The 26,758-nt window shown below is 37.0% G+C and overlaps 1 protein-coding gene across 1 annotated transcript in view; it reads right to left on the minus strand.

The window, feature by feature from the left end:
- Positions 1 to 1,863: 1,863 nt before the first annotated feature.
- Positions 1,864 to 26,758, minus strand: part of MINDY3 (MINDY lysine 48 deubiquitinase 3) — a 48,451-nt gene continuing 23,556 nt past the window's right edge. The window contains exons 11-15 of the mRNA XM_039569109.1: positions 13,457 to 13,529; positions 12,577 to 12,649; positions 7,542 to 7,629; positions 3,791 to 3,862; positions 1,864 to 2,934 (exon numbers count right to left, since the gene is read on the minus strand). Coding sequence (XP_039425043.1) covers positions 2,785 to 2,934; positions 3,791 to 3,862; positions 7,542 to 7,629; positions 12,577 to 12,649; positions 13,457 to 13,529 — 456 coding nt within the window. The 3' untranslated portion in view covers positions 1,864 to 2,784. The remainder of the gene's footprint in view (positions 2,935 to 3,790; positions 3,863 to 7,541; positions 7,630 to 12,576; positions 12,650 to 13,456; positions 13,530 to 26,758) is intronic.

Below are 26,758 nucleotides of genomic sequence, written 5' to 3' on the forward strand. Positions count from 1 at the left end.
ACTGTTTTAAAGGGCCCTTTGTGTGGATTCTAACAAGGATATTTACATTTGGGTTTGTACTGGCTGCTTACCTTTAACAGTTCAGACTTTAACAAAGCAAATATGTATTTGTTACCCTTCAGCCTTCAAATATAAGTCATGTGGGCTAATATGAAGCACTAGAAGTAGTCTTTCCATTATTTACTTAGATAACTTATTTGAGGCTGACTGTGAACTTCAGTATACATTAAAGTGTAAGAATAATTTCTTTTACCATTTAGCCAGCAGCTGACCCCAGGACCCTTTCCCCCCCAGTCACCTCTTTTTTATGAAAGTGAATTTAGAGCAAAAAGACACCAACATGTATCTGAACAATGTTCTGTCTCAAAGGGATCTGAGACATGGGAAGCCAGTTTTCCAGACCAACTGTCCGATGTCCTGCTAACTGTACCGTGCTGCCAGCCAGGACAGTAGCCGTCTCCCAGAAGATAGTCCTTTCCTTGGCAATTAAAATTGAATGACTGTGCAATATGTAAAAACCCCTAGGGTATTAATCAAAATGTCATGTAATTGCGTATTTCGCTCACATGCTTTCTTACAGTTAGCATTATCAATTTGGTCTGGTTACTTAGAGCATGTGTTTAATCCCATAGAGTGCTCTGATATTACCGACTAGGCTTCAATTTGCAAACTGCAATATATACATACACACAGAGGCAGCACTTAGAGCAGAAGAACTTGTGGAAATTGTATAGGTTCCTAGACATTTTTCTATGGGAGCAAATAAAAAGTAGCAAACATTAATGCCTTGCATGTTTTAAGTCTGCTATCTAAATAACCACATTCTTTTAGGGGACGAAAAGTGAATTTCCATAAAGGCAGAATCTCTCCCAGCTTGCTCATCAGGGAAGAAAGGACAGAAAGGTTCATTTGGCTGAGGTTCTCAGATGAGCTGCCTAAATGCCATAAAGCACTGTTAGTTAGCCTCTGTAATCCAAAAGTGAAGTAAACCAGAAGCCAGGTCTCTAACAACTAGGCAGTATGAAGGAAAAAGGATACAGGAATGAGGGTTCTTATATCACACCATCATTGGCTAAATGTCTCTGGAGTACAGCAGAAGTTTTAATCCAGACTAATGCTTATATACAGATCTCACATCAGCTGGGCTTCTAATTGATTTTTTTTTCTGTGAGATAGAACATAAATTTTATGAGTGGGCTAGAAAAAAGGATGCATATTCTAATAGATTCAAGCTATGATTCAGTGCAAAATCTGGTGTGAGATACTCCAGTACAAGCAAGCCCAGGACAGACACCAGCATTTAAGACAAAGAGCCAGAAAAGTGAATTTTTCCGTTCCAAGGTGTCAGTGGAAGTCTAAAGACATTTATGTTAAATGTGCAAAACCAGCTAAAACAAATACCTATCAAGCTTGACTATTTTTTGAAAAGTAAAGTTTCATGCCTGACATGCAGACTCTCCTGATTTGTTATCTATAGTTTTCAGCAGTAATACCACTGTTGCACAAGCTTTTAATGTCAGGCCCACACCACCAGACAGAATACTTGTATTCTAAGTAAAGCAAGTCCTAGGACAAATTCAGGAGTCTTTTCAAATCATTGTTATCTGCAAATGAAATTTTTTAGAAAAAGAAATCTAGAAAAAAAAAACCAACTCTCTTAATACTAAGATACTCTGTGGTCAGTTTGCAATAAGGAATGGTCATCACGGTAATTCCAGAAGTTAGGAAATTACCTTTTGGTGTGGGTTTTTTCTCCCCCAAGATGTGTTCAACTTGAAAGCTAACATTTCTAAACCTGTGGTCCCTTTCCATCATCTCAGAGAAGCAGCAAACAAGTCCAAGTAAACCAAACTTTGAATAATATATGATTCAAGGAAAAGATTTTATTTTAGGGCTAAGAAGTTGATAATAAATAAAGGAATATAATAATGTAATAACAGATGTTCTCATGCACTTAACACATACAGTAATGCTGGCTTACACTGCTGTTTGGACAAATTAAGAAGAGGTATTTGGCAATATTATAAGTTTGAATAGTTTAAAGATTATAGAACAAGAAATTATTTCTGCTGTTTTTACATTTCTTTTATACAAATTCAAATAAATATTAATATATCTATTTTTCCTCAGATTTTCTGTTCACTTTTAACATGCCCAATAACTAAGCCACAGTAATATACAACTGCCAAGAAAGATTATTTAAGAATTATACTTATTCCTAAAAATGTATCATATTTATGTCACATTGTGCAAGCTCTTTAGGTAAAATTAGATTTTAGGAAAAACTGCAGAAAATTTTAACTCATTATAACATATCCAGTGCAAAGGCCAGTTTAGTCCACACATTATGGTACTGTAATGTAAGCTAGTATAATTTAAATAATAAAACATGCCTATATGATGCTGAGAAAGCTGAATATGTTTCATGTTTTAAAGATCTGACATCTAATATGCAGATTCTGCAATACCAGAATTTTTCAAATCTTCATGAGATGGCAAAATAATGGTAAGACTTTATAAGTAGGCTTTTTTTTTTTAGGATAACTCACATTAACAGTACTACAGTGGCCAAAAAAGACAAACTATTATAATAGAAATCAATCTGATTAAAAAATTAAATATTCCAATTAACACTGAAAAAGTGTTTGTAATCATTATTTACAATTCCTCAATGATACCAGTGTATAACTCCACACAGTCAAAGTATACCACTCCCCAAGCAAATTCCAATTCCGTCTCCCCATCCGAGGATGCAACGGCCGGATGTTGCCCATGGACACCACATCAGTTTAGGGAAGGAGATCGGTCTGTGGTCCAGAGCAGTTCTATGTACGGCCACTTGGTCTGCAAGCAGCGTTTCACGGGAGTGTCGTCAGTCTGCAGCATTGGTTCTTCAAAGCCCATAACAACTGCTGTGCCTTCTACATACATGACCTGTCAAAGTAAACCCAACTCTGTCAGCCTGCTCAAAAACTGTAAGATGAGATGATTATTATCACCAGTTTAGGAGGGGAGTTGTTACGATACACATTAAATCTGTGAAGTTTTACATACTTCTTTTTTTAATGAAATGGAGGTATGAAATCGAAAAACCCTAATCTTTGAATGCTTCTGCCTACATTTTGGGGTATGAAACCGCTGGATATTTCACAGGGGGGATTTTAAGGACTTAACTGCAAGCTATTCCAAAGACTGAGCAGGTATATTGTCTGGAAGAGTCTTCTAACTTGAAGTCATTCTTGTTCCTTATGGCTCTTAATGCCTTACAATCTTTTACTCTAAATTCGCCTTCAGGAACTTAGAATCAGTCATATTGTGTTTGATATACCCCTTTTTTCGAGAACACTGAAAATGAAACAGGTCATTTTTGTTTCCTCAGTAAATGGCTCAAAAAAATACTAATTTTTGATGCAAGCCTGGACTACAAAAAAAATTACATGAAAAATTCTGAACACCTAATTTAGATGTAGAATTACTTCTAAAAGTTGCATTTTGTGTATGTTACATCTCCACTGTCCCTTACAGTTCAGACCCCCCCTTATGACGGGTAGGTGTGAGAAGTGCTCTTTTCAAAACGCAGAGTTTCAGAGACCTGGTCTGGCCAAGTAATGCAGTACAGTAGCTCAAATATGATCAGGAGCACAAAGCACCTTCCAATTCCAAATATATCATTTTGGAAGAAAATTATCAAAATAATAGCTTTGTAAAACATCTGTTTCGAGAGTATTTTGCTGTAACTGTATTCAGTTTTGCATAGCTACTGTTATTAGGGCTTAGAGGTACATCTTACCTTTTCATTATAATTAGATTGCTTCAGTCCATTGTAATGGTAAACAGTAAATGACTCTGAAACCCTGGAGTCCTAGTAGAAAGAAGACAGTTAATTTCATGTGGCATACACTGTGCCTTGAGTCTCTTATTTTTACAACTAGACAGATGCATTCAACCAAGAAGACTCAAGGAAACTTAAAAAGTACTATTTCTTTTAGGTGACAAAATCTTCATTTTACCTTTCTTATCAGAAATAAAAAAACAGGTGCCAGTAAATTAATGAGTAATGGCCCCAAGAGCACGTCATGATTTTCTGTGTTCACCTGGACACTTTGAACTACAACTTCAGCACTAACCATGTAGAAGCTGTTCTAATTTTTAATGTCAGACACCTTATGCAGTAGTCACATGCATGTTTATTTATCACTGTTTGGATGCTACAAAGTTTTTTACTAAGGACTAGGTCCAATCTCTGGCCCTCCATCTGAGAGCTAAAAAGCTAATATACTCCCCTGCCTAAGTAAACTAATTTTGAAGACACCGGTTCTGCCAAGGTCCAACAGCAAAAGTACTGGCTCTGGTTGACCTTTACTGTTCCAGGTGTTTAAATGTTTTAGTCCTAAGAGGACTGAAAGCTTTGGATTTCACTGAACCAGGAAACACAAATCAGGTGTAGTATCAGCTCTTTTATGCCTACCGGACCAGGCTCCAAACAAAAGCTTATCCCTTTTTTGAGCACATGGAAGTAAAGGCTGGAACGAGAATTAATCTGCTCGGGTTACAGTACATCCATCACATTACAAAAACCCTCATTCATTTTTCTACTCTTGAATGATTCACAAACTCTCTCTCTCTATGGGTCTCTCACAGCCATCCAAGCTATTCAGTGGAAGGAGGGTGGTGAAAAGGAAGATAAGTGGTAACTCTGCTTACAGAAGTTGCTTCACAGAGATAAATAAAATTAAGCTTTGCTGGGAGGAAAGAGGACACATTCATTTCCCTGAGGAAGTTACGCTCACCCAGAAAGAAAAAAAATGCTGCTTTCCACTTCCGGTCCCATGGAAGTTACGAATTCTGTGCAATTATTGTTTAAAAAAAAAAAAAAAAAAAAAAACGGCTAGCAGGGAATTCAGGAATCCCCCTCTCAAGGTGACTGCCCTAAGCACTAAAGAGTCAGGCTGAATAGCTTTGAATAATTTATTTCTAAGCCAGCAGCTTTCAGAAAGAAAGCGGAGATACCCTCCTACTTCTGAGGTGGAGGTGAGTACTTTCTAGGAGAGTAACAATAGGGGTCTGAATATCCTCAGTGAAGAAGGAATTGAATCGGGATCTCCCAAGCCCTAGCTACATGTTCAAATATCAACACCAAAAATTCCAGCCATCACTGTTATCTGCTATTTCCTCAAAGTATTTGAAAAAAAGACCTTAATCTTCATTTGTGCTGAATTTCACTTTCAGAAAGAATTCTTTCAGGTGTCAGTATGGGTAAAAGCTACTGCTACCTGATCCACAGAGTACAGACACTGAAAAAATGGATACTGGCAAGTTCCGGTCCAAAACATGCAGATTGCTCTAATAGCACCCATAAGGCAGTAACAATTGCCATGTTTTGTACTGGAGCCAGTGAAGGTTTAACAGGACAGGCAAAACTGAGTGGTGGGGAATTAGCACTTAACAGACAGGCATTGACTTGGGGGCTCCAACTTTACAGCAGGCAAAGAGTTCCTCCACCAAGGTGAGCAAGGCAGGGTTCTGCCCGTGATTGCACTGTGCTTTGTTCTCCAGCTTCCCTTCTTCAGTCAATGACGCCCTTGCAACAGGAAAGAGAGGCAGCAGCCCCATACAATGGCTCTTTTCTCCCCCAGCTATCTAGGGCCCATGGTATTGGACAGTTTAGACACAGCCAATCATGGAGGATGTTCTTTGGCTTTCTGAACTTCATTCTAAGCATCTGGGGCCTAAAATTAAGCAGTGGAGTCTTCCAGATTTGCAAATGTAATATAATTGTAATAAATAAATTATATCAATTGTGCATCTATTTCCACTTCTGTATAAACAAATGGAAGGAAGAAGAAACAGTTGGCAAAAATACAATGCAGATATAATTCTGTAAGTCCAGAGAAAATTAACACTAACTCCTCTTTCTCTTTCCTCTAGATAATGAAAGCCTCTGAATGATCTATTCAATCCCTACCATCTATGGCAGTGCAATTCTACTGTCTTCTGACTGACCAGAATGTTTCATAGTACAGAATACTATACCCAGTGCTGCACAATCCTTAACAAAATATATCTCGCTGAAGGCACTTAAAACCCAGCAGTTCCACATTTCCTTGATTTTAAAAATTAAGCCACATAGTTTCAGTGACACATTAAGCTAAAAAGCCTTTAAAGAAGTACTCCTCTCAGGCCTTTGTTGGGGTGGGTCAGCCTGCTCTCGGGCTGAAACCATCAAATGTCAGTCACCAGAAGAGATCACTGAGGTCTAGGTTACCTCGCCCTGGGTGGCTCCAAATCCTAAATTACCTCCCCCTGTTCCAGAAAGTTCTCCCTTTTTTAGTTATTAATTGGTTCCCTGTTATGACTCCTGCCTCCCCGTTTTCCCCATTTGTTCCGAAAAATTGTATCCTCCCCTCTGCTTGTACCCCATTGGTTGTTTTCCCTTTCCCTGCCTTACTCCACCCCCCCATAAGGGGGACTAGCCCGGGTCTCCTCGGGGCTTTCGCTGGTCCCTCCTGCAAATAAACCTGTTGGAACTCACACCAGAAGCCCCTCCCGCCTTCTTTGCCTCCGGGCTAACGCGAGCCATTCCATCGGCTGCCCGACGAGCTTCCTCTGAGCGCCGATTCCACTGAGCCGTCCAGCGAGGACGCTGTGGAGGCCAACGCTGCGTCCCCTCTTCCCGAGGGCACGCCGGGGCTTGTGCTGACAAGCCCCCGGTTGCGTTAGGCCTTCTCCTGCTTCCACCAGCCTATCCTTCTATCTCCAGGTAAACCTGCTCTCTTTTGCCAATACAAGCATGTGCATGGCAATGGAACACACCCCCAGACACCTGCAAAGAGAGCTCTTACCCAGACCAGCTCCCTGTTCTGGCTTACCACATATCTGTTTAAAGAGGCTCCTGGTGGCAGGGAGGCAGCGTGAGGGCAGGAAAATGTGATCCAAAGCAAAGGGAAAAGAGGACAGCAGTGCTAGGTTAACACCTGCCTCTCGGTAGTGGTGCAGTCTTGAACAATATACGGAGCAGACTGAGAGTTTGAAAATAATTTTCCAATACCCTAACTTCCACATATGTTAAACCTAAGTCTATAATGACTTTTTGTTAAATGTCAAAAATTTTACATTATTAAGAATTGTACATAAAAATAGTTTTAAATATGTTTGCAACCTTTTCCCATTTGTTGGCAATATTTTTAATATTCATAAAACCAGTATGGTCATTTATTCTCATAAAAACCAAACTCCGATGAACCTTCTGTGTAAGGAAACAATTCAATGTCACATGCAAAATGATTAATTTCCTGAACTCAAATTTAGAACGTGTTGCTACAATGGAGCTTCCTTCCAGAGTAAGGCTGAAAAAATCATGGACATGTTACAGAAAACAGAAGTCTACCATTTGTGGTGGAATACAGAAGTTATCTGCTGAACAGCTGAGTTGAATGAACGCAATACTTACTAAAAATTGTGATACTGATTAAAGTTTTTAATGAGTCACAAAGCCAAACAGAATAGACAATGCTCTGCAGCAATAAAGCTATATTGATTACCTGCTCAGGGAAAAATTCTTGCAGAAAGGGACCCAGTAGTATGATGCCCAGTCCTTCTGGGTCTAATTTGGTCTTCATGAGGTTTACACTAAGATAAAAACATTGAATATAAAAGTATGAGTAAGACACTTTTATTCTTGCATGACGAAGTTATGCTGTGCTACCACAGTACTGACTGCCAAGTATAGCAATACTATTCTATTTTTAATCACAAGTGACAACTGCACCAGAATGGTATGCAAGTTGCCAAAACATGGTTATTTTTAAATAAAAGTAATTTGTTATTTTAAATTAAATAAGTGATAATTCTGAAGGACCACCATATTTGGTAAAATAATTTGAAACCCATATAATCTAAAACCAGGTTTACAGCCCAAAAGGCATTTTGCTGTCTTGTAAGCATTCTTTAAAGATACAAGAAACAGCCATCTTTCAAACATAGCTCTGTCACTGCCAAACAACCTGTTTTTAAACACAGATTTGAAAACCTTCCAAGATTTTCTAAGTACACTGAAATAAAATTAAATTTAACAGATACATTTCTACATTTACATTTACATCATGTACTTGATATCAAAGAAGCCAGAACCAACAAACAATGGAAATACTAACAGTACTAATCTGGAAGCCTTACTGCGTGACTATGATCTAATTTCAGGTCACTGCAAACGAAGGTCAGTTATAAGTCTATATATCTATTTAAGCAATATATTTCTACAGGCAGCAGCTTGTACCTACGTGCATCTACCTAGCCCTCTGCTTTAGTTACAAGTTGTACCGTACACAAGAACGTCCTCATTGGGTCAAACCAACAGAGCATCTTGCCCAGTATCCTGTTCCTGACACTGGCCAGCAGTGGATGCTTACGATACAACAGGGCAAACACACAGCCTTAGTTTACCCTCCCCATTTCCAGCAGTCTGCTGCTCAAAGATCTCTTCAGTGACAGGCAGTATCTAAAACACAAACATACATATTTTTTTTTCCATGCATGTGCCTAATTAGCTTTGAACCCATATATACTTCTGGCTCTTAATAAACTCCACTCAAAAAATGAAAACTAAACTATGGATTCTGGGAATAGATGTTCTCTGTTTTGAACCTGTCAGCTGATAATTCAGTTTGATGATACCCCATTTCTGTATTGTGTGAAGCAATTAACAATCACTCCCTATTTACTGTGTAAATGGTTGTCTATCTTTTCCAGGTCAAACAGTCCTAACCTACCTTTTCCTTGCACTAATGGCATTCCATATCTTTAATTAGCCTTGCTGCATTCCTGATACCTTTCTACAATATTCTTTTTCCAAGCTGAAGTGAAACAGCAGGCATTTATACAATGACATAACTCCTACGAATGCCACTCCATGTCTATCACTATCAGTTTAAATCTAGAGAGGTTTCCTGACCAGTAATATCTAGTTCATAGACCAACAACGTGTATGTGAAATCAGCATTTCTTTCTCCCTTGAGTGACCAATCTACATTTACTGTACTGACACTTCTCTGTTACCATATCTTCTAGTAACTTCTGCTGCTCTTACATATTGTTTTTTTAACATCTCAAACACATTTGTATCAGCAACAATCACACAAAACCCTACTGCCAAATCCTTGCTGGCAAAATAACAGAATTCACAGACTTAATACAAAATCCTGTAAAATTCATCTAATTATCTCCCTCCATTAAGAAAAGGTGACATTTTTATTCTTTGGTCAATTCTTTATCTACAAAAACCATTCCTTCCTATTCCATGTTTACCCATGAAATATTTATATGAAAATTTTCCCTCGACTCGCCTTCAAATCCTTTTCTAAGTGCTGTTGTTCATTTGTCACCTTCTCATTCTGATACTGTTGGTACCAGCACAGTTCACAGTGGTAAGTAACCTAAACCAGTTCAGCAATGTCCTTCTGATGTTTCTTCAGGATTTTGGTTTTTTATTACTTCTTTTGACACTTCAGAACCTTAGTTACTCTGACCACCCATAAGAAGGCTTAAGCACAGAACCCCTCAGTAATCTCCAGTGATGAGGAGAACTGCTCCCTGCCACCTTCCCTGGTGAATATAAAGAACTCACTGCACTTTTCTAATTGAGTACTTTTAAATACTGGGAGTCGTCTGTCAGAACTACAAACCTCTTGCAAGCCTCTTGGCACTGACAGGCTCAGAAGAATACTATTAGTTTTATAACTTTGCTGATTAGTCTACAGAAGATTTTAACTCACTTCATATTGTATTTACATTTAACATTCCATAAATCCAGATTCTTCCCTTTTTTTTTCATGTAGGCACTATGTTTTCCTCTCAGAAGACACATTCTTAGCTTCTCACAGATGCCTCTTTTACTACGTAGGCCCTTAACCACCCCAGGTCTCTTTGTTGGGGGCTGTGGGCAGAAGGTGTCATTTCCAAGGTCTTTTTGATTGTTGTACAGATGCATTTTGTCCTTCTGGCTACCCCTTGCATGTCTTCTTTAAGTAACTTCCTTTCTTGGTCCTAACACAGAACTACTAGTAAATTATTTGGACTCTTTTTGTTTCTCCCTCAACACACAGAGGATATATTATGCAAATCTTAAGAGAGTGGCTCTGTTAAGGCCCTTGGAAGACAAATTTTAAAATTCGTAGCACTGACTGTGATATCCTATAAACCATGCTAATTTACCACCTTTAAAAAAGTTCTCTACTCAAGTGAAACCATGACTCAGGATTTGCAAGATACTGTACTTCAATCCTTCTATTCCTCATTCTCACTGCTCTCAGAGTACAAAATTTTGGTATTTCAGTGGCTGTTTGAAACCTGCCCAGATTCCTGAAATGCTGCAATAGAGTTGCAAAAACACCGTGTTTGCAAACAGAACCATGACAGATAATTTTTAAAATGCACTTAAAATTATGTAGTAAGATTAAAGCAAGGTATATACTCACTAAAGAAACACAAGAACTGTTTAAAAATAACAGAGCCACCTAAGTTTTTAAATATGGTCAGTGTACAGAATTTAATCAGTTAAGCAGGAGGGTAGATCTAATAAACTTGGACTGTGTTATGTTTCAACTGAGGCTTTTTCCTTCAGCAGATCCCTAGCACCTTTCAACGTTACTGGTACCACAGCAGAGCTACTGAACACGTGTGTGCTTGTGCTTCAGTCTCCTCAGTGCAAAGCCTGGCACTTGAACCGAAGAGGTTACGAGTGTTGGGGTGATGGCCTTTGTACTGTTATGGCTGAGAAGTGTGTGGGGACAAAAGCCTGCACTACTGGTCAAATAGACAGCATAAAGTGTTTTAAACAAGCTAAGTCTAGATTGAGAGATGTGCTCAAATTGGCGCCCTAAAGGGCATCAAATGGTTTTTAGAAACAGGCAAAACAAATGAGACAGGTGGGTTCTCAGACACATTCACTAAAAAACTAGAAAATTTTACTAAAAACACATGCAGTGGCATTCAGTACTGGCTAAGTCACCTTGCTAATTCATGTCTGCTCTACAGAGTTTTCCCCTCTACAGTTCTAAAATCCTAATTAGGTCTGATCTTCATACATCCTGAGATTCTGAGAAACTTAAAGCCTTGGACTAGATCATCACAAATTTAAACAGTACATTTGAGGCAAGGCCTTTAATTTTCCTTAAGAACAAACAAACAAAAAATAAGCAAAAAAGCCTGTATGGAGTTTGAAATACATTATTTGTACTTGTGTTCCACACTAAAAAGACAGAACATCTAGAACCAAAAGAGAGTAGGTTCTCAAGATAAAGTATTAGGCAATATATTTATTTAAGAGGAGATGATTTAAGACTGCATATTCCATGGTTTCATCATGACTTTTCAATACAGCAAGTCTTTCGACTGGCTTTTCATACATCAATTTATATTTGATGTGCTATGCACAATAAAATAAGACAGGGCTATGCCACAAATGTCCTGAATGCCAAACAGCCAAATGGAAAAACTGCTGAATGAAAAATGAGGATTTCTGCACACTGATTGAGACCGCAGAACAAAAAGGCAAAAGAAAGCTTCTCAGACCTATTAAATGATGGCTTTTTTCTTTCCCTTCCTTTAAAAAACAAATATTTTGAAGATTTCACCATTTCCTGTCATAATATGAACATGAGCCTTTTGTCTTGTACTTTCTTTTGGTTTGGGTACCTCTTTATTTCAGTTTTCACTCCTATCCTCCAGAGAACAACTCAGTAAACTTCATTACACTTCAAACATTTGGAAGGACAGAAAATGGGCTCAATCACATTTCAGATGGCTGTCGTAAGTAAACTTGCAGTCTCCACAGTCATTCCAGTTTTGACCCAAGTAAACTAGACCAAATGTTTACAAGAGAGCAGAAGCATCTTTTGGAGCAGTAAAAAAGTTCAAGGCCTTGGCTCTCCTTTCTGGGTTAAGCATTTAGTCACAAAACATGGTAAGTTTTGACACTGAAAGTTAACTGTTGTCACTTAATATTAGTCTTGTCTGTCCATATTAGAGTTAAAACATTTGAGTTTTAACTATAATCCCGAGAATCAATGTGTCATTTCTGAAAATAAATGGTAATTATAAACACTATAAGGTCCTGAGTGCTGGTGGAAACAAAACTGCAACTGAAGCAGTTTCAGCTTCAAACTCTGCAGAAAGATCCAGTGGTAATCCAAATCTGCCACTGAATACCTTGATTGTTTAGTTCTTCTGTCACACAGTTTCACCCCCATTAATATATAGAAATATAATCCTGACTATCTCCTCAATATATAGTAATGCAGTAGGTCTGAGGGATTTTTTTGCTTCTAGTTACCACTACCAAAGTTAGAGACATCTTAATTTTAATTCCTCCCCTTTAATTTAAAGCTGACTTAAACATTTAAAAATAACATTCTGTGCCCAGAATGTAAACTAGGAAAAAAAATCCAAACCAGGAAAGAAACCAAAACCAACCCTAAATTATAACAGGTATGGGTTAACTGAATCCAGAAAAAAAGCCTTAAATGATAATTAATGTGATTAATTGATACTTCTGCAGTATTTAAATTTTATTATACTTACTATTCAGGATCTGAAACAAGGTCCAGAGCCTTCATTACATCTTCTAGCAGAGTGTCAGGTATAAAACCATTATCTGAAGAAGTAGCAAAGCTTCTTGTGAGGAAAAGAAACAAAATGCTTTCCAGGAGAACAAATTTCACTCAGAAATACAAATACTACGTATCTTTATCTGTAAAATTTGCAAGCAAATGGTGGGGTTCTAGAAGGAAAGCAGTTTTCAAATGCTTCTCTCACACTTTAAAAAAAAAAAAAAAGAACAGTGCAATACAGAAACTGGATCTACCACTCACACACTTAGAAGCTTAATACTTGCTAAGAATGCAATCTTTGTGTAGAGCTCTCCCCACTAGGTCCCTTGCGGTAATAACTGTACCATTTTCCCCTTTTGATTAGTTAAAAAAGTACCCGAATGCCAGACATCCTGTTTTCCAAAACATAAGAAAATTTTCTGTGTATGCTGCATACATTCCAGAACAAAATCTCATGAAGAATGATTCATATTAGAACAGTTTTTTAATGAAAATTTCATATAGGAGAAATAAATTTTATTTAAGCTTTATGTTAATTACAAAGAACATTACAAGGTTAAAAAAATCTGTTGAAAATTCTACTTCCTATTTTACAACTGCCCTTACTGCAGAATTCTCAGATAATTTCTTCATAGAATTATGGAATGGTTTGGGTTAGAAGGGACCTTGAAGATCATCTAGCTCCAACCTACCTGCCATGGGCAGGGAAACCTTCCAGCAGACCAGGGTGCTCAGTGTTGTAGATTGACTCCTTCACTGAACGTTTCTTAAGGACTAGGCATTTCATTCCTCTCTTAATGAGTACACTTCTATTAAAAAAAGCTTATTTCAGCACAAAGCACAGCCCTTACCCTCAGGGTCATATGTCTGGAAAACTCTTCTAGCTTGTTCTGAAGGCGCTTCAGGAGCAACAAGGGCCATGTCCTATGGGGGGGGAACCACAAAGAAACCTTACAAAATATTCTTACTTCAGAAATAGATTACTAAGAAAGTATTTAGCAATACTACAACCAGTTGGAACCTAAATTAATGAAAATTTCAATACAACAGAAGACAAGTTAAGGTGATTTGGCAATTTTGCTGAGTGACATAAAACAATCAAGAAATATGCTAACGATTACCCCATGAACTTCTAGACAAATTTTATGCAAGTCTTTTCATGCGGATGTTGTGGCACAAAAGCTAATTGGAAATTACAATTCCATTCATTTGCACTCAAGAGCTTCAAGCGGGAAAGAGCACAGAAGAAACTAATTTGGGAGGAGTCCCTTTGTCCTGATAATCTCTTCTGGTGAGAACAACTTGAAAATTGCTTACATACTGGAAAAATAATTTCTAGATTTTTATATTAATTCAGTATCATAATAAGGTAATTTTAACGGTCCATAAATACTACTTAATTGAAACAAACCCACTGTTTAATGAAAAATTTTCAACTAATTTTATAAATGAATTATAACTAGAACATTTAGAGAAAACCAATATTTTAACAGTTTTTAAACTGATTTAACTCTTTTTAAACAGTTCATGTTTACATATATTCTAAAATCCTTTAAAGTACTTTCAGATAAAAAGTCCATATTAACTCAACACAATTAGTTTCATGATGCCAAATAATGTATGAAGTTGTGCAGTTGTTGAGCACATACCCTGTCATAATGGGTAACACGTTATTATATAAGGTACATACAATACACTATGAAATTTTGTAGTATGTGATCAACTCTTAAATAATTTGGAACACAAAACATACTAAGCAGTAGATTTCATTATTACAGTGTATTACAGTAAACTAATGCAAATATTTCTCGGTTTAAAATCACTGATGCCATGGCATGTAAAGCTTATTAACAAGATGATCAGTGATTTCAATATTCAGGATTTAACTCTGAAGAAGGGGCATTTTAGTAGTAGTTTCTTATTAATGAATCAGCAGCTCACAAAGGCTATGCAACAAGGGAGAACTCTTAAACTTTCCAATAGTATGGAAGGATATAACCCAAAGTAACTTCCAATGGCATAGACATATAACTTCAAATGTAAACTACGTAGTTCTACTTTGGTTTATGAGTATGCAGTTCTTTCCACACAATCTTAATGTAATCCAAGAACAAAGACTATCATTTGCATTGTCTTCCCTACCCACAAATTATCTTGTTAATGTAGTACTTTCCACACTCTCATGTGATGCAAAATGGATTCTTTAAAGCAAGTGTCCTGCAACTACCAACAATTTTTTTTGATAGTCCAATTGCAAACACTGTGTATTTCTGTTAGCATTTTAATTTTTCAGGTCCTTAGTTTTTCAGTTCATGTATGTGTACATGGGAAGAACTTAAGAGGTGAAGCCGCTGAATGCATTACTCAATACTGAAAATTCTCTCTTTCAACAGAACTTACAAATACGGTAAAGCCTCCAAATTGTTACATATTAACACTTTTTATTCACTAAATGTGATTTACTGATGCTCTAAGCAAGTAACTTCAGGTGAAAACTTAGAAAAGTCTGCCCTAGAGAGATGACCAAAAAACCCACCTCTGTTATCTGTAAAATAATTCACCTTTTCACTGAGACTGCTGTCCTATAAAAAGTTTAAAATGCAAGATCCTTTACATATAAATCCCATACAACCTCTAACTTATCATGTCATTCATTTCCAGTATCCAGGTAACTTTAAGAGTTCAATTAGTCCATATATTTGTATCTAGGGAAAAAAAAATACTATAGCTCCCTCATGCAATAAAGCTGAAAATGTGATACACATCTAACAAAAACATATTTCAGCTGCCCAAGCTGATATTTCACCATATGTGCCAAAATATATTCCCCACTCCAGCCTTATGAATTGCATTTTGATGTAACCCATGCATTGAAAGTTCCATATAAGGGAATCCCATAAACAGTTAATTACAATAATTATTTCCAATACTAAGTACAACATGTCCCAAAAATCATGTTTCACTCATTGGCTCTTGTGATACACAAACAAGTCATTTTATATTACTTTGAAAAGTTATTCTCATCAGTAGTACCAGTTATTTTAAGATCCCATGTTTAGCCTCAGAGGCAAAAAATATTCTTCATAAGTTCTAATGAAAACATTCCAGAAGTTTTCATTCTACAAATCAAAAGCAGAACATAATGGCTAAGCCACACTGAAATCCTGGCTATGAATTTTTACAAAGATCACACCCTGAAAGACCAATTGCCCTGAAAAATGAAATCTGCTCGCACATGAACTTTATGGTTCTACACTATCACTATTGAGTGATACGGGTAAGAATTACATATTGTAATACTAACTTTCTTCTTCAGAATTTATCTAGAAACAGTATAGAAACACTGGTTATTTATCAACTTTTTAACTTGCTGTAACTTAATCGCATCTGGAGAACTGAAGTTTATTTAATCCAGTCTTGTATTACAGAGAAAAGCATGTACTTTTCAATACTATAATCAGTGGCTTTCAAAAGGCATCAACTTTTCCAAAATGGCTTCCTAAGAAAACAAGGTAGATGGGACCTCTGAAACTGACTTCCATGTCTCTAACTGACTTCTGAATCCATTGCCAAATTTCAATTTTACAGAGGAAACAGGAGTCTCACAACTGGTTGTTGAAACTGGATGCCAGGCAGAGCATCTCAGTGAGGAGTTGGTTCAAAAAGAAAGCTGATTTCATGCGTCAGCAAGGTTCCTCTGGAGATTTTCTTTTGAAAGAGAAAAGACACTTCACACAGTCCTACTGATGTACTATGTAACTGTATCATTACAATTCGGACACACAGGTCTTTCACACATGACCAGAATGCATTTCAAATTGATAGTGGTCTGAAGTAAGAATGTGCAACTTCAATTCCTCCTGTGGCTGTAATCATTCATTTGCAATGGATCTCCACATCCACTGTATGTACCCCGGAGGACACAGAGAATGTTCTTCTTCAAAAGGTGAAGGGATCCTCCACCTTTTGAAGAAGAAATGTTCTTTTAGCCTAAGATATAACAACTCATTTAATTAAGAGAGAATAGACTTGAATGCAGCTTTATTTGAAGGCAAGGAGCAGAAGTGCCATATGCATCAGCACATATACAAATTCAGTTGTGTGTCCTAAAGGCATCAGATAGTTTTACTTGTAGGGACTGGCTAGGAAACAAACCAGAAAGTAAAATTTAACATAGACAGTATCAGTTGAAAAGCAGGAAAGCTATCATCACTACAGTAGCAAAAATACACTCAAAGTCTTAGAGTGATATAAAAATCCAGTTGTTGATTCTCATTAAGATGAAGAAGGCTCAATAGAACTTGGGCATTGCTTGAAATGACATAACAGCTTTTTTGGTAGATTTTTCTAGGAGCTATTTATCAAACCAAGGAAAAGAGAGGCCTTAAGATGTAAAATGGGAGGCTATTATTACCATCATACAAAGAACTGAACAGTTATGGAGAGGTTATAGATCTTGTTTCCTCTTAGGCACTACTAAAGCAGTATTGAGACTGCTGAGGTATGAAGTTACTGGTTCTAAAAATACTCTAAAAATACTGAATCTACTGTCAATTTAGGCAGGCTATTGTGAAGGGCATGTCTGAAAAGGGACAGTTAGACAATTATGCCGTGGTAACAAAGTAAGTAAAATCCTAGAGCCCTTACCTGCAAAGTCCATCCTAAACCATTTGATGTTATTGACATAAATGCAGTTTAAAAGATTATGAGTCTGGCTCTGAACAGAGGGATGGCCAATGAAGACTAGTGAACTAGTATTCAGGGACATCATCTGCACCAGCAGTTCGCAGGGAGCACTGTCCCTGGTTGTTGCAGTGATAGCAGCGCCCTGCACAGAGTGCTTACAATGATTTTCTTGTGCTCGCCAATGGAATGTGATACTGCTCTGCAGCATATTATCTTCCATGAGTGAAGGCATTAAAAAATGCCAAACAACTGGAATATAACCAAAGAATACTTGAAGGAGTATAAAATTTTTCCCACTTGAGAGCTGTATATGGAAAAACTGAAGGAAAGGTCCTTGACTTATCTGTCACTATACAAGAGCTCTGCAGCCACAACTATTTCCACTTCAGAATGGCAGGTGTAAAAGATCATATACTGTATCCTCCTAAGTCTTGAAGAGGGGCTATGAGTCTATCAGGGATTCAGAAAATGCTCAAAGAAAATACTTTTCTTGAATAAGAGAGGAAAAAGACACCACAGGAAGAATGCCACCCCCAAAGTAGCAGTGTTCTTATCAGGGGTCAGAAAATACAATATCGACCTTGTAGTTTAGACCAGGAAAATACAACAGTTTATCTGAAAGTGTTCATCAAGGGATAGTGGTGGTGGAGGAGGAGGAACATTGACGGCAAGCAATTTGTTACAACAAGGTGGTTAAAAGGAAGCAAACTGGCTCTAGCTGCACACTGCCTTGCAAAAGTGAAAGGACTGTATTTACTTCACAGTACCTGCAGTACCTTGCTGAGAACAGAAGAGAGTTCTCCATAGGGAAGAATGAAAAGCTACATATGGACTACTTCAAATTCTATTTCACCTTCAGCCATACTACCAGACAGAAAAGAGAGCCTAATCCAAGAGTGGGGTGAGGCTCTGGAGGAAAAGTGAACACAAACCAAAGAGGAAGAATTAACAACAGAAAGCTGAGGACCCTGTCAGCCTATTCATCTGGAAAGTGGGGTTTTTAACATACACTCAAGTAAGTTATAGAAACCACAATATATCCTCCATTCCTGTGGGAGAGGATGGTTTAATAAGACAGCCAACAAAAAAAGCCACAGCATAGCAGTTTTTAAAAATAAGAGAAACACAAAACTACAATTAATAACTGTTTAACAGTTACATTGCCAGAGATGTTGGTGGTTTATTTTAAAACATCCCAAGAAGGCAACAATTCACTTGGTGACTCATGAAAAAATAAGAGCTTCTTCAACGTGTTCCTTGCTTTCATGGACTGATTACAAGAGATTACTGTGAACCAATAAAGATTAGGCATATAGTATTTTTCTTATTCAGTTAGTATCTTGTTTTGCTCATCAACATAAAGTCTTTGTTTTGAAAGCAAAAATAGATTACTGGAATTATAGACCAGGAGTCAGCAAATTTGAGTTTACTGGAATTCTTATCTAATAACTAAATTATATACTACCCTCAAGTCGCAAGCTTAATCTGAAAGGGCAGCTTTTCAAATTATATTCACATAGCTTTTTTTTTTTGAAGACAGAATGCAGTGCTATGCAAACACTATACTTTGTTCCTATGAGGAATCAAGCTGGAAGTGGACAAATTCCACACTTTATGACTTCCAAAACCTCCACAGTATAATTCACTAAGATGAACTTTAGCTTCTATTATTATGCTACTCTTTTTCCATGTAAAAAAATTAATATCTAGTCTTAAATACTATTTCTACATCTAATACCGTTTCAGTCTATAGACATGAGGTTATTGCCATACAACGCAGTGGTGAGTATTAACATACTAATTCTATTTGGGAATTACAATAAGGAGGCAGGAAATGAACAAGTATGTCAGGAACATTTGATACCAAAGTTTACAACAAGTGAAGATTCACTGGAGAAATTTAAAACTTCCTAAGTACAGTTCTCACAATCCTGAAAGCTGCACTTAATGTTGGAAACCAGCTTACAGTATTCAGTTTCCCACTTAAACCATATAATTCTCTCTTGGGATGACGAGAACCCTCTGGCTTGCCCCAATCCAGAATGATGAAAAGTTTTTGCAAATAGACTGGATCAATTATTTTATAACTCAAAACCAACAAGTGTTTCTAAAGGACAATTTTTAGCATGGTTAATTAACCTAACAGTAATATTTTATGGCTTTTCACATGAAATGTACAAGCTCTGGGAAGCAATGAAGAAAAAAAGTATATTAATAATGGCATGTAAGCCACTGTTATTTAGTATTGGTAAGGAGTATTTTAAGAAATCTTTATATGCACATTGCTACGTGTACAGAGAAAATACTAAATATTCATAAATATTATAAAAACAGTATTGCTGTTTATGATCATATTTGAAGTATATTATTTCAGGTAGCTAATTCCAACAGTAGCAGAATAGAGCAATTAGCTTCTATAAAAACCAGTATGTTTATTCTTTTATCAATACAAAACTTGTGACACTTTTTCATTACAGCTGTATTATACAGTAAAGCCCATCTCACTTCACTCAAACTGCATGAGCTTTCTTAACTATGCATAGACAGTGACCAAATTTCTCTAAATACACCTGCACTGTTTCAATATTTTCATAGCCCAGTCTCTTTGACTGACAACTTTGGCACCCCTCTGTAACAGATATTCTTAAAGTACATATATAAGATACCCTAAACTATCAACTGGTAGAGGAAAATGGCATTGGACTCCCTGTAATACAAAGAGAAAACAGATTTCATGTGCTTCTTATGTAAAACACACTAACACTGAAAAAAATGCACTTAAATATTGAAACGACATTACTACAGTTTTACAAACAAAAGAATATATTATTCACATAGCTAATCACATGTAACTTCTTATGTTCTGTAAGAGGAGAAAGATAGCAAATTAAAATATGACTAAATGTGCTTCACCTTTCCTAGGAAGAGTTCAGAGGTCCCTCCTCCATAGACAATCCCTGTCCCTGCCTATTCTCTGTATTTGTATTCTTCCACATTCAGACTTTCAAGTTTGAAAGTAGAGCTGCCTTATCAAAAGAGGTCAAAGATGTTATTTTCATTTTGGATGCAACAAAGCTGCTATCTGTATGAAAGGACTAAATAAAGGGAAGAAAAACTTATTTTTCAATGCTTTTAAAAAAGTGGTTAGAAATTGGTTGCTAAACATCTTTGTGATTGTACTTGGATTAAACCCAATTCTGTATATGGATTCACCCTATTTTCCCAGGGATTCCACAGCTGTCACATGTACTAAGGTTCTGTGGATCAAACAACAGCTACAACCCAAACCAGTTTTAACCAAGTTCCTGCCATTTATAAAATGACCTAAAGTCTTCTGATAGAGATTCTCTACACAAGTTCAGTCTGTCATGTCACATGTTTATTAGGCAGTTTGTGAGTTTTGCAAAAAGCAGAACTTGGCACAAAGTTTCAGAACAGGACTACAACAGTTACTATTTTAAAGTGTATTTTTATTACTGAAGCATATGTTGTCATGTTGGCAGTCTCATTTACTGTTTCTAGTTCCTGCATCTATCCCAGCAGGGTTTGGGCACATGGGAATAAAGCAGGCTGAACAGAGAATAAAAAAATACGTAATCCTCCACTTCCAAGGATACATGGTGCCCTGCTCAGCAAGAACATCTGGTCTTCAGACATTTTGGAAAAAAAACATGCAGAGAGACAAATGGCCACAAAATAATTTCCCTGTTGTTTAGCCCAAGAACACTTCACTTAAAAATATCTTTAATAGGCATTCAATAACTATATTTAAAACTGTCTGTTTCCTAAGTTCTGTAATACATTAATGACTTCAGGACATTTTCTCAGGTAGCAAAATTGTAAGGGAAAGAATGATTCCTCAGATTCACTCCAGAACATGTATTTATAACATGTGAGCAAGGATTAACATCCATTCACAGAGATTCATTTTCTCAAACAGAACACATAGCAGGTAGATAATCAGTTCATAAGCTGGAACTACCATTCTGTCACGTGGTGAATACTACATTCCCAATTCTAAGTCTTAGTATTCCCAGTATCATTATCTGGTATTAAAAATATGCAGTCAGTAGGCCACAATTAAAAGATAAAGTAAAAAGGAAGGTGCTTTGTAAAGCAAAGAATGGATGGTGAGAGTCTGGAACTATCAAGGTTTATGATTTCTACCTCTTGCCTCACGTAAAAGTACATGGAATATATGGAGAAGTTGTTAATTTCATTTGCCTTCTCTTCATCGTGATACTACAAGCATACTAAATTCCATATTTTGGAAGACAGTGGTTTAGGTTTTAGGGCTTTGTTTCTACCTAGCATCTTTGCTTTCAGAATTTATTTGATAGAGTGACTTATAAATTATAAAATTGCATTTAGAAATTTCTTTGATGTATTTACTATTTGCAAGCCACTCTGCATATACTACAAAAAAGAATAAAACAACTAAAATGTGTTTCTTTAAAAATCAGTCCTTCCCTGGGTAGGCTGATGTACATGCAAACTAGATGTTGCTCATAGCCTCCTCCTTCAACACACAGGAGGCTGCAATTCCTTCTAGAAGTTCTCCTACGAGGTAGGACCCAACTTGTTACCTTCCAGCCCCCAATTTCAGTTTACATATGAGAGTCATACATTCTAATATGAGGAAAAGGAAAATGTACTCCTCAGGACAGCCCTGCCTACAAATGGGCAGGAAATGACCCACCATTTCTATACTGCTCAGTGCATTTTTCACAACAGCTGCTTTACATGTTCACCACTAAAAGCTTTCCACTAAACATAGAGCTAGCTCATGTTCAGAGACAATGTATCCACCTAGCTATTGCCAAAAATTGTCTCATGGAGATGCCTACCCATTAATCTCAGGTTATGTTCCCACAACCTACTGCTAACCTTTAAAAATCAGACAAAAGTTTGTTTCTTAACCAACTAAAATGCAAACTCAGCAAGCAGAAAGTAAACACAGCACACACTTTGAAGGGAACTAGGAAGCTGGAAAAGTAAATTCATGGATGACCTCTAGAATCACTTGTCTTCCTAAGTGCATTTAAATAGACTTGAAATGATTAAGGAGACATTTTTCCTAAAAATGTTTAATGTGATATTTGTAGGCAGATCTTCCTTGTAAGTTTTCCGATTCAGAAGTGCTCCTACAATACACTAAATTGAGAGCTTAGCAATTTGCAGGAAATTCGTTCATTTTCGATTTGTGGATCTAGAAAAGGTTCTCTTACTGCACTGGTTTTCTATCCTTTATTCTCTCACCCTTCCTGCCTTCATTTCAAAGAGTATCTCATGCAACAAGTGGTAGTGTTTTATTTTCAGTTTTTATATCTAAACGTTGCTGGATCGAAAGTTTCTATTGGAACTGTGAGAACTACTCCCCACCCCGCATCTTACAAGTTTTCATCTAGGTGTGGAAACAACGTGCCCAGAGTCAGTACAAAGGCATTCTCTCATCTACCTGAGCACAGAATAGTATCAAAATGTGTAACATTTCAGGATAAACTCTTTTCAGTAAGTATAGCAACTCAGAGGAGCTTTGCCTTCTCCAGTATTAAAAAATTATTCTAGTAAAGCTGATGTAGAGACCATCAAAAGTTGTGAGCAGACAGGGAGATCTGGTATTTCCTAGCAGCTATCAGAGTTGGCTGAGTATTCAAACAATGCGGGAAACAGGAAAATAAAATGAAACAAGTATTTGTCCTGAGCAAAGCTAAAAACTGTATGATGGCTGAAGTTTCTCATGAAAGCCACCTCCACTTAAAACCAAAACTACATTTCTAATTAAATAAAAAACTGTAACCAAACAAACCCCCCCACCCCAAAAAAAACCCCCAACCAAAATAAAAAAAATCCCACCAAAAAAACCTCGGAGACTTCATAAATGACAATGCACCATGACTTTGGGCAAATTGATGTCATGGACTGGTTTAATTAGAAACAATATGCCACCACACACTGTTGCATCACCTGTAGAGTCTCTTTTACTAGAATGAAAAATTAAGACAAAATCTAAAAGTTACTTGATAAATGCTGGTGTGCAAATCACTGATGTGAATGTAAGAAGTACAAGCTCTCCTGTAAAAAACCTTCCAAACAAACTATAAAAAATTGTCCAGAGGGACCTGTTCAACGAAAAGGACCACACACCTGTAGTATGAACAAATCAATCCACAAGTAAAATCAGAATAGACCCACAAGGAGCAGAACAAGGTTTCACAGTTAAGCTCTGTGATCTCACAAAGCTAGAGTAAGGTAGAACTTTTCAGAAGTATTTTGAGATGTTCCCTGACAACAATGAGACCTCAAAACTGGCCTTTCTACTACTTTCCAAAACTCATTTGGAATTGCTTATGAACTGCTGTGTTATTCAGAACAACTTAAATTCATTTAGCAATAGCATTTACACTACAGATCTTAAACCAACTAGTAGAGTAACTTAAATTCTTTTTGGGAGCCCACAGTTCCCAAAGGAAACACTCTCCTTTAACATTCATTTAAAAAAGGGGTCTCTTCCTGCAGAAAGGAGCTCTCAAATTAACAGCCAATAGAAATATTTGAAGATGCAATGTTGATTTAGTCAGGTGACAGCTCTTGTCAAAAACGAAACAGCATTTGCCTCCCTACTCTTAAATAGCACAGAGAAAATGGGAGTCCTACTTCAGCCCAGAAATGATTTCTGCAGTTGCCTCACACATCTACATCTTTTCCATCAGTTGTCCAGACTGTCCCAACCAGAACCAACTCCTCTTACTCCTGAAAACTAAAGACGCTAAATCCACACGCTCTGTAACCATTTCCTGAAGTGGATTTTCAAAATGTGATTTTATTCTCTGATGAAAACATACTTTACCTGCATTCACTGGTCATGGGAGCGAAAAACAAAAGGAAACGTGTAGATATTTTTCATTACCCTTCCAAAGCAGAAGAGTTCTTAAGTTAAAGGAAACACATAGGTTACTTTTGTAGAAACCAAACTTGTTAACATATACTAATAATGACTGAATTTTTTACACATGCATCTTATTTTCTTTCATGACCACTGACAACCTCTGTTGGTGTTCGGACCTTAAATGCTGTACCAACTAACACTCCCCCTCAGTCCAGTTCTTGTAAACACCACTGAGCCACATTTAGGCTCTCCTATAGCCGTGTCAGTGTTCGCTGCGGTGCCCCTCAGTTGAACTCTGATGAAAAAGATTGTTTAGGAAGAGAAGTGAATGTTCTTTCTTCTGAGAGACAATACTATCAAGGATGCAGAAAAATGGCCCTGAGAATATGTAGAACAGGTTACAGTGATCAAAGTCAGAAAAATAAAATCTGAAACCAGTGTGGTTCCAGGACAGGACATTTTCCTTCAAAAGCAGTAATTTGTAACTTACTCAGATTTCTCAGACAGAAGTTTTCTCTGCTTATCTAACTCTTCAAGTCTAGAAATGCTACAATGCTGTAACTGAAAATGGATAGCCAATTCTGTTGAGGCCTGTGTGCTCAAAGACCTAGAAACAAACTAACAGAATTTAAAAAAAAACTTACACAGCTGAAATGTCCCACAGTTAGTTTCAATCACCTGAAGTCACCAGACCGACCTTCATCCATGCTGTCTTTTCACTTTCAATGGCATAGACATATAACTTCAAATGAATTCAAACTTCAACAGCACGTGGATTTGCATGTCAGCAGACAGTATTTAGAAAGCACCTATTAACCTCCTGTTGTTCTTCCTATTGTTTGCACTGGAACATTTTCTTGTTATATTTTGCATAACATTTCAACTTGTTGGTATTGTTTCATATAGTCTGACCACACTTTGACATTCCTAGAAGTTCTGAATTGTCTCAGCTTGTCGTAACTTCCTATATTATGAGTACCATAAAAATAATTAAGAAGTGCCCCTACAACATTTCATCCAGAACATCACAGCCTTATTTAGAGCTACCCCACTTCCTACTCTCTCTTATCCTTACAATAAAAGAGTAAAAAAAAAAATACAAAAAGACTGTAATGATAAAGCTGATTTTTAGAGGACATTTACAGCACCACATATTTCCCTTTGCACCGTCTGAGAGAGCATGCAGGGAAACTCAGTGTGTCAGATGAAAGCTTCCTTGTTTGCTTTTGTTGGACTGAAGCCATTTGAAAGTCTTCCTATTCACTGAAAGGAAGGGTGGGCAGGGAAAGGCAGAAATGATGGCTGATTAGATTTAGTAGCCTATGAAGAATCTACATACTCACTTTTTCAGGCAAAATCTACCTTGTTGCAAATGCATAGCCTGTGACCTCTAAGAGTAATAGCCACACTTCCTTTTTTGGAAAATGTTAAATCTGGCCTGCTGAGCATTAAGCAGCTTTCTGACTTTATACACACATATTTGTGAAGAAAAGAAAAACAATGTGATGGTACTACTTATCGTTCTTTGCTATGAACTCCCCCTGCAATGATTCACAAAGTTTTCCAACTCTATTATGACACACATAAGTATCAGAGTTCTGAAGAACTATTTAAGTAATGCAGATGTTCTCATGTCCTTTCTGACTTCAACATTTACTCATGTGCAGAATAAGCTGTAGTATTTCTGCTCAACCCAGCCTACCTTAAAAATGAATTTATGGTAACATGCGAGGTTTCATTTCAGATATTTCCAGATTCTATTTTCTTTCCAAAAGATCTAACTACAAGTAATTATTTGGCTGATGAGAAACTGGCAAAGTCCCAGACATCACAACTATTGATACTGTCTTCAATAAAAAGTGCTTCAATCAAAATTGCTGTTTCAATGAAGAAATTATTTGTTATTTCTCTCTACCTCAAATCTCTCTATTGAAACAAGGCTAATAACTCACAGAAATGCTATGACAATCAAGATGTGGAGATGAAGACCATGCAGGTAGAATAAAATTTACTCTTTTAGTAATAGGAGAAACTGCTGACCCACTGTAGACTTCTCTTAGAACAAGGAATTGACTCAACAGCCTCTGTTTAAGGCTACTTCATGCAGCAGCAGTTACAAAAGAGCTTAAGACCAATTACATACTTTAGTTAACTCATTTTCACTTGAGGCTATAAGTGTGACCTTTGGCCAAAGATACTGTGCTGCAGTTTGCTCACTAAAATCCATTGAAAATATACAAAGTTTTAGGATGGCAGCTATGAACAGGTTTATTTATTTTACAAAATAAACCACTTCTCACAGTCACAGCTACAAACGAATGGTCCACACTTAGAGTAGCGCAAATATGTTCTGGCAGACAGCAACAGAAGTCTACAATATTTAAATCAAAATGTTCTGAGATAGAAAAGTGCGGTGGTTAATTCTTCATTCCACTGATAAGAAACCAATGTTTATCATTCATCAGATGTAAAAAATCTGAGTACTAAAGAACAGCAGCCAGCTTTCTTTACGTAAAGCAGTATGCAGAATTTGAGTAAAACCTTTTGCTTGTTAAACCTCCATGCTCAAGGAAAGATG

This window comes from Corvus cornix, chromosome 2, assembly GCF_000738735.6.
Source record: "Corvus cornix cornix isolate S_Up_H32 chromosome 2, ASM73873v5, whole genome shotgun sequence".
In the NCBI taxonomy this organism is placed as follows: Eukaryota; Metazoa; Chordata; class Aves; order Passeriformes; family Corvidae; genus Corvus; species Corvus cornix.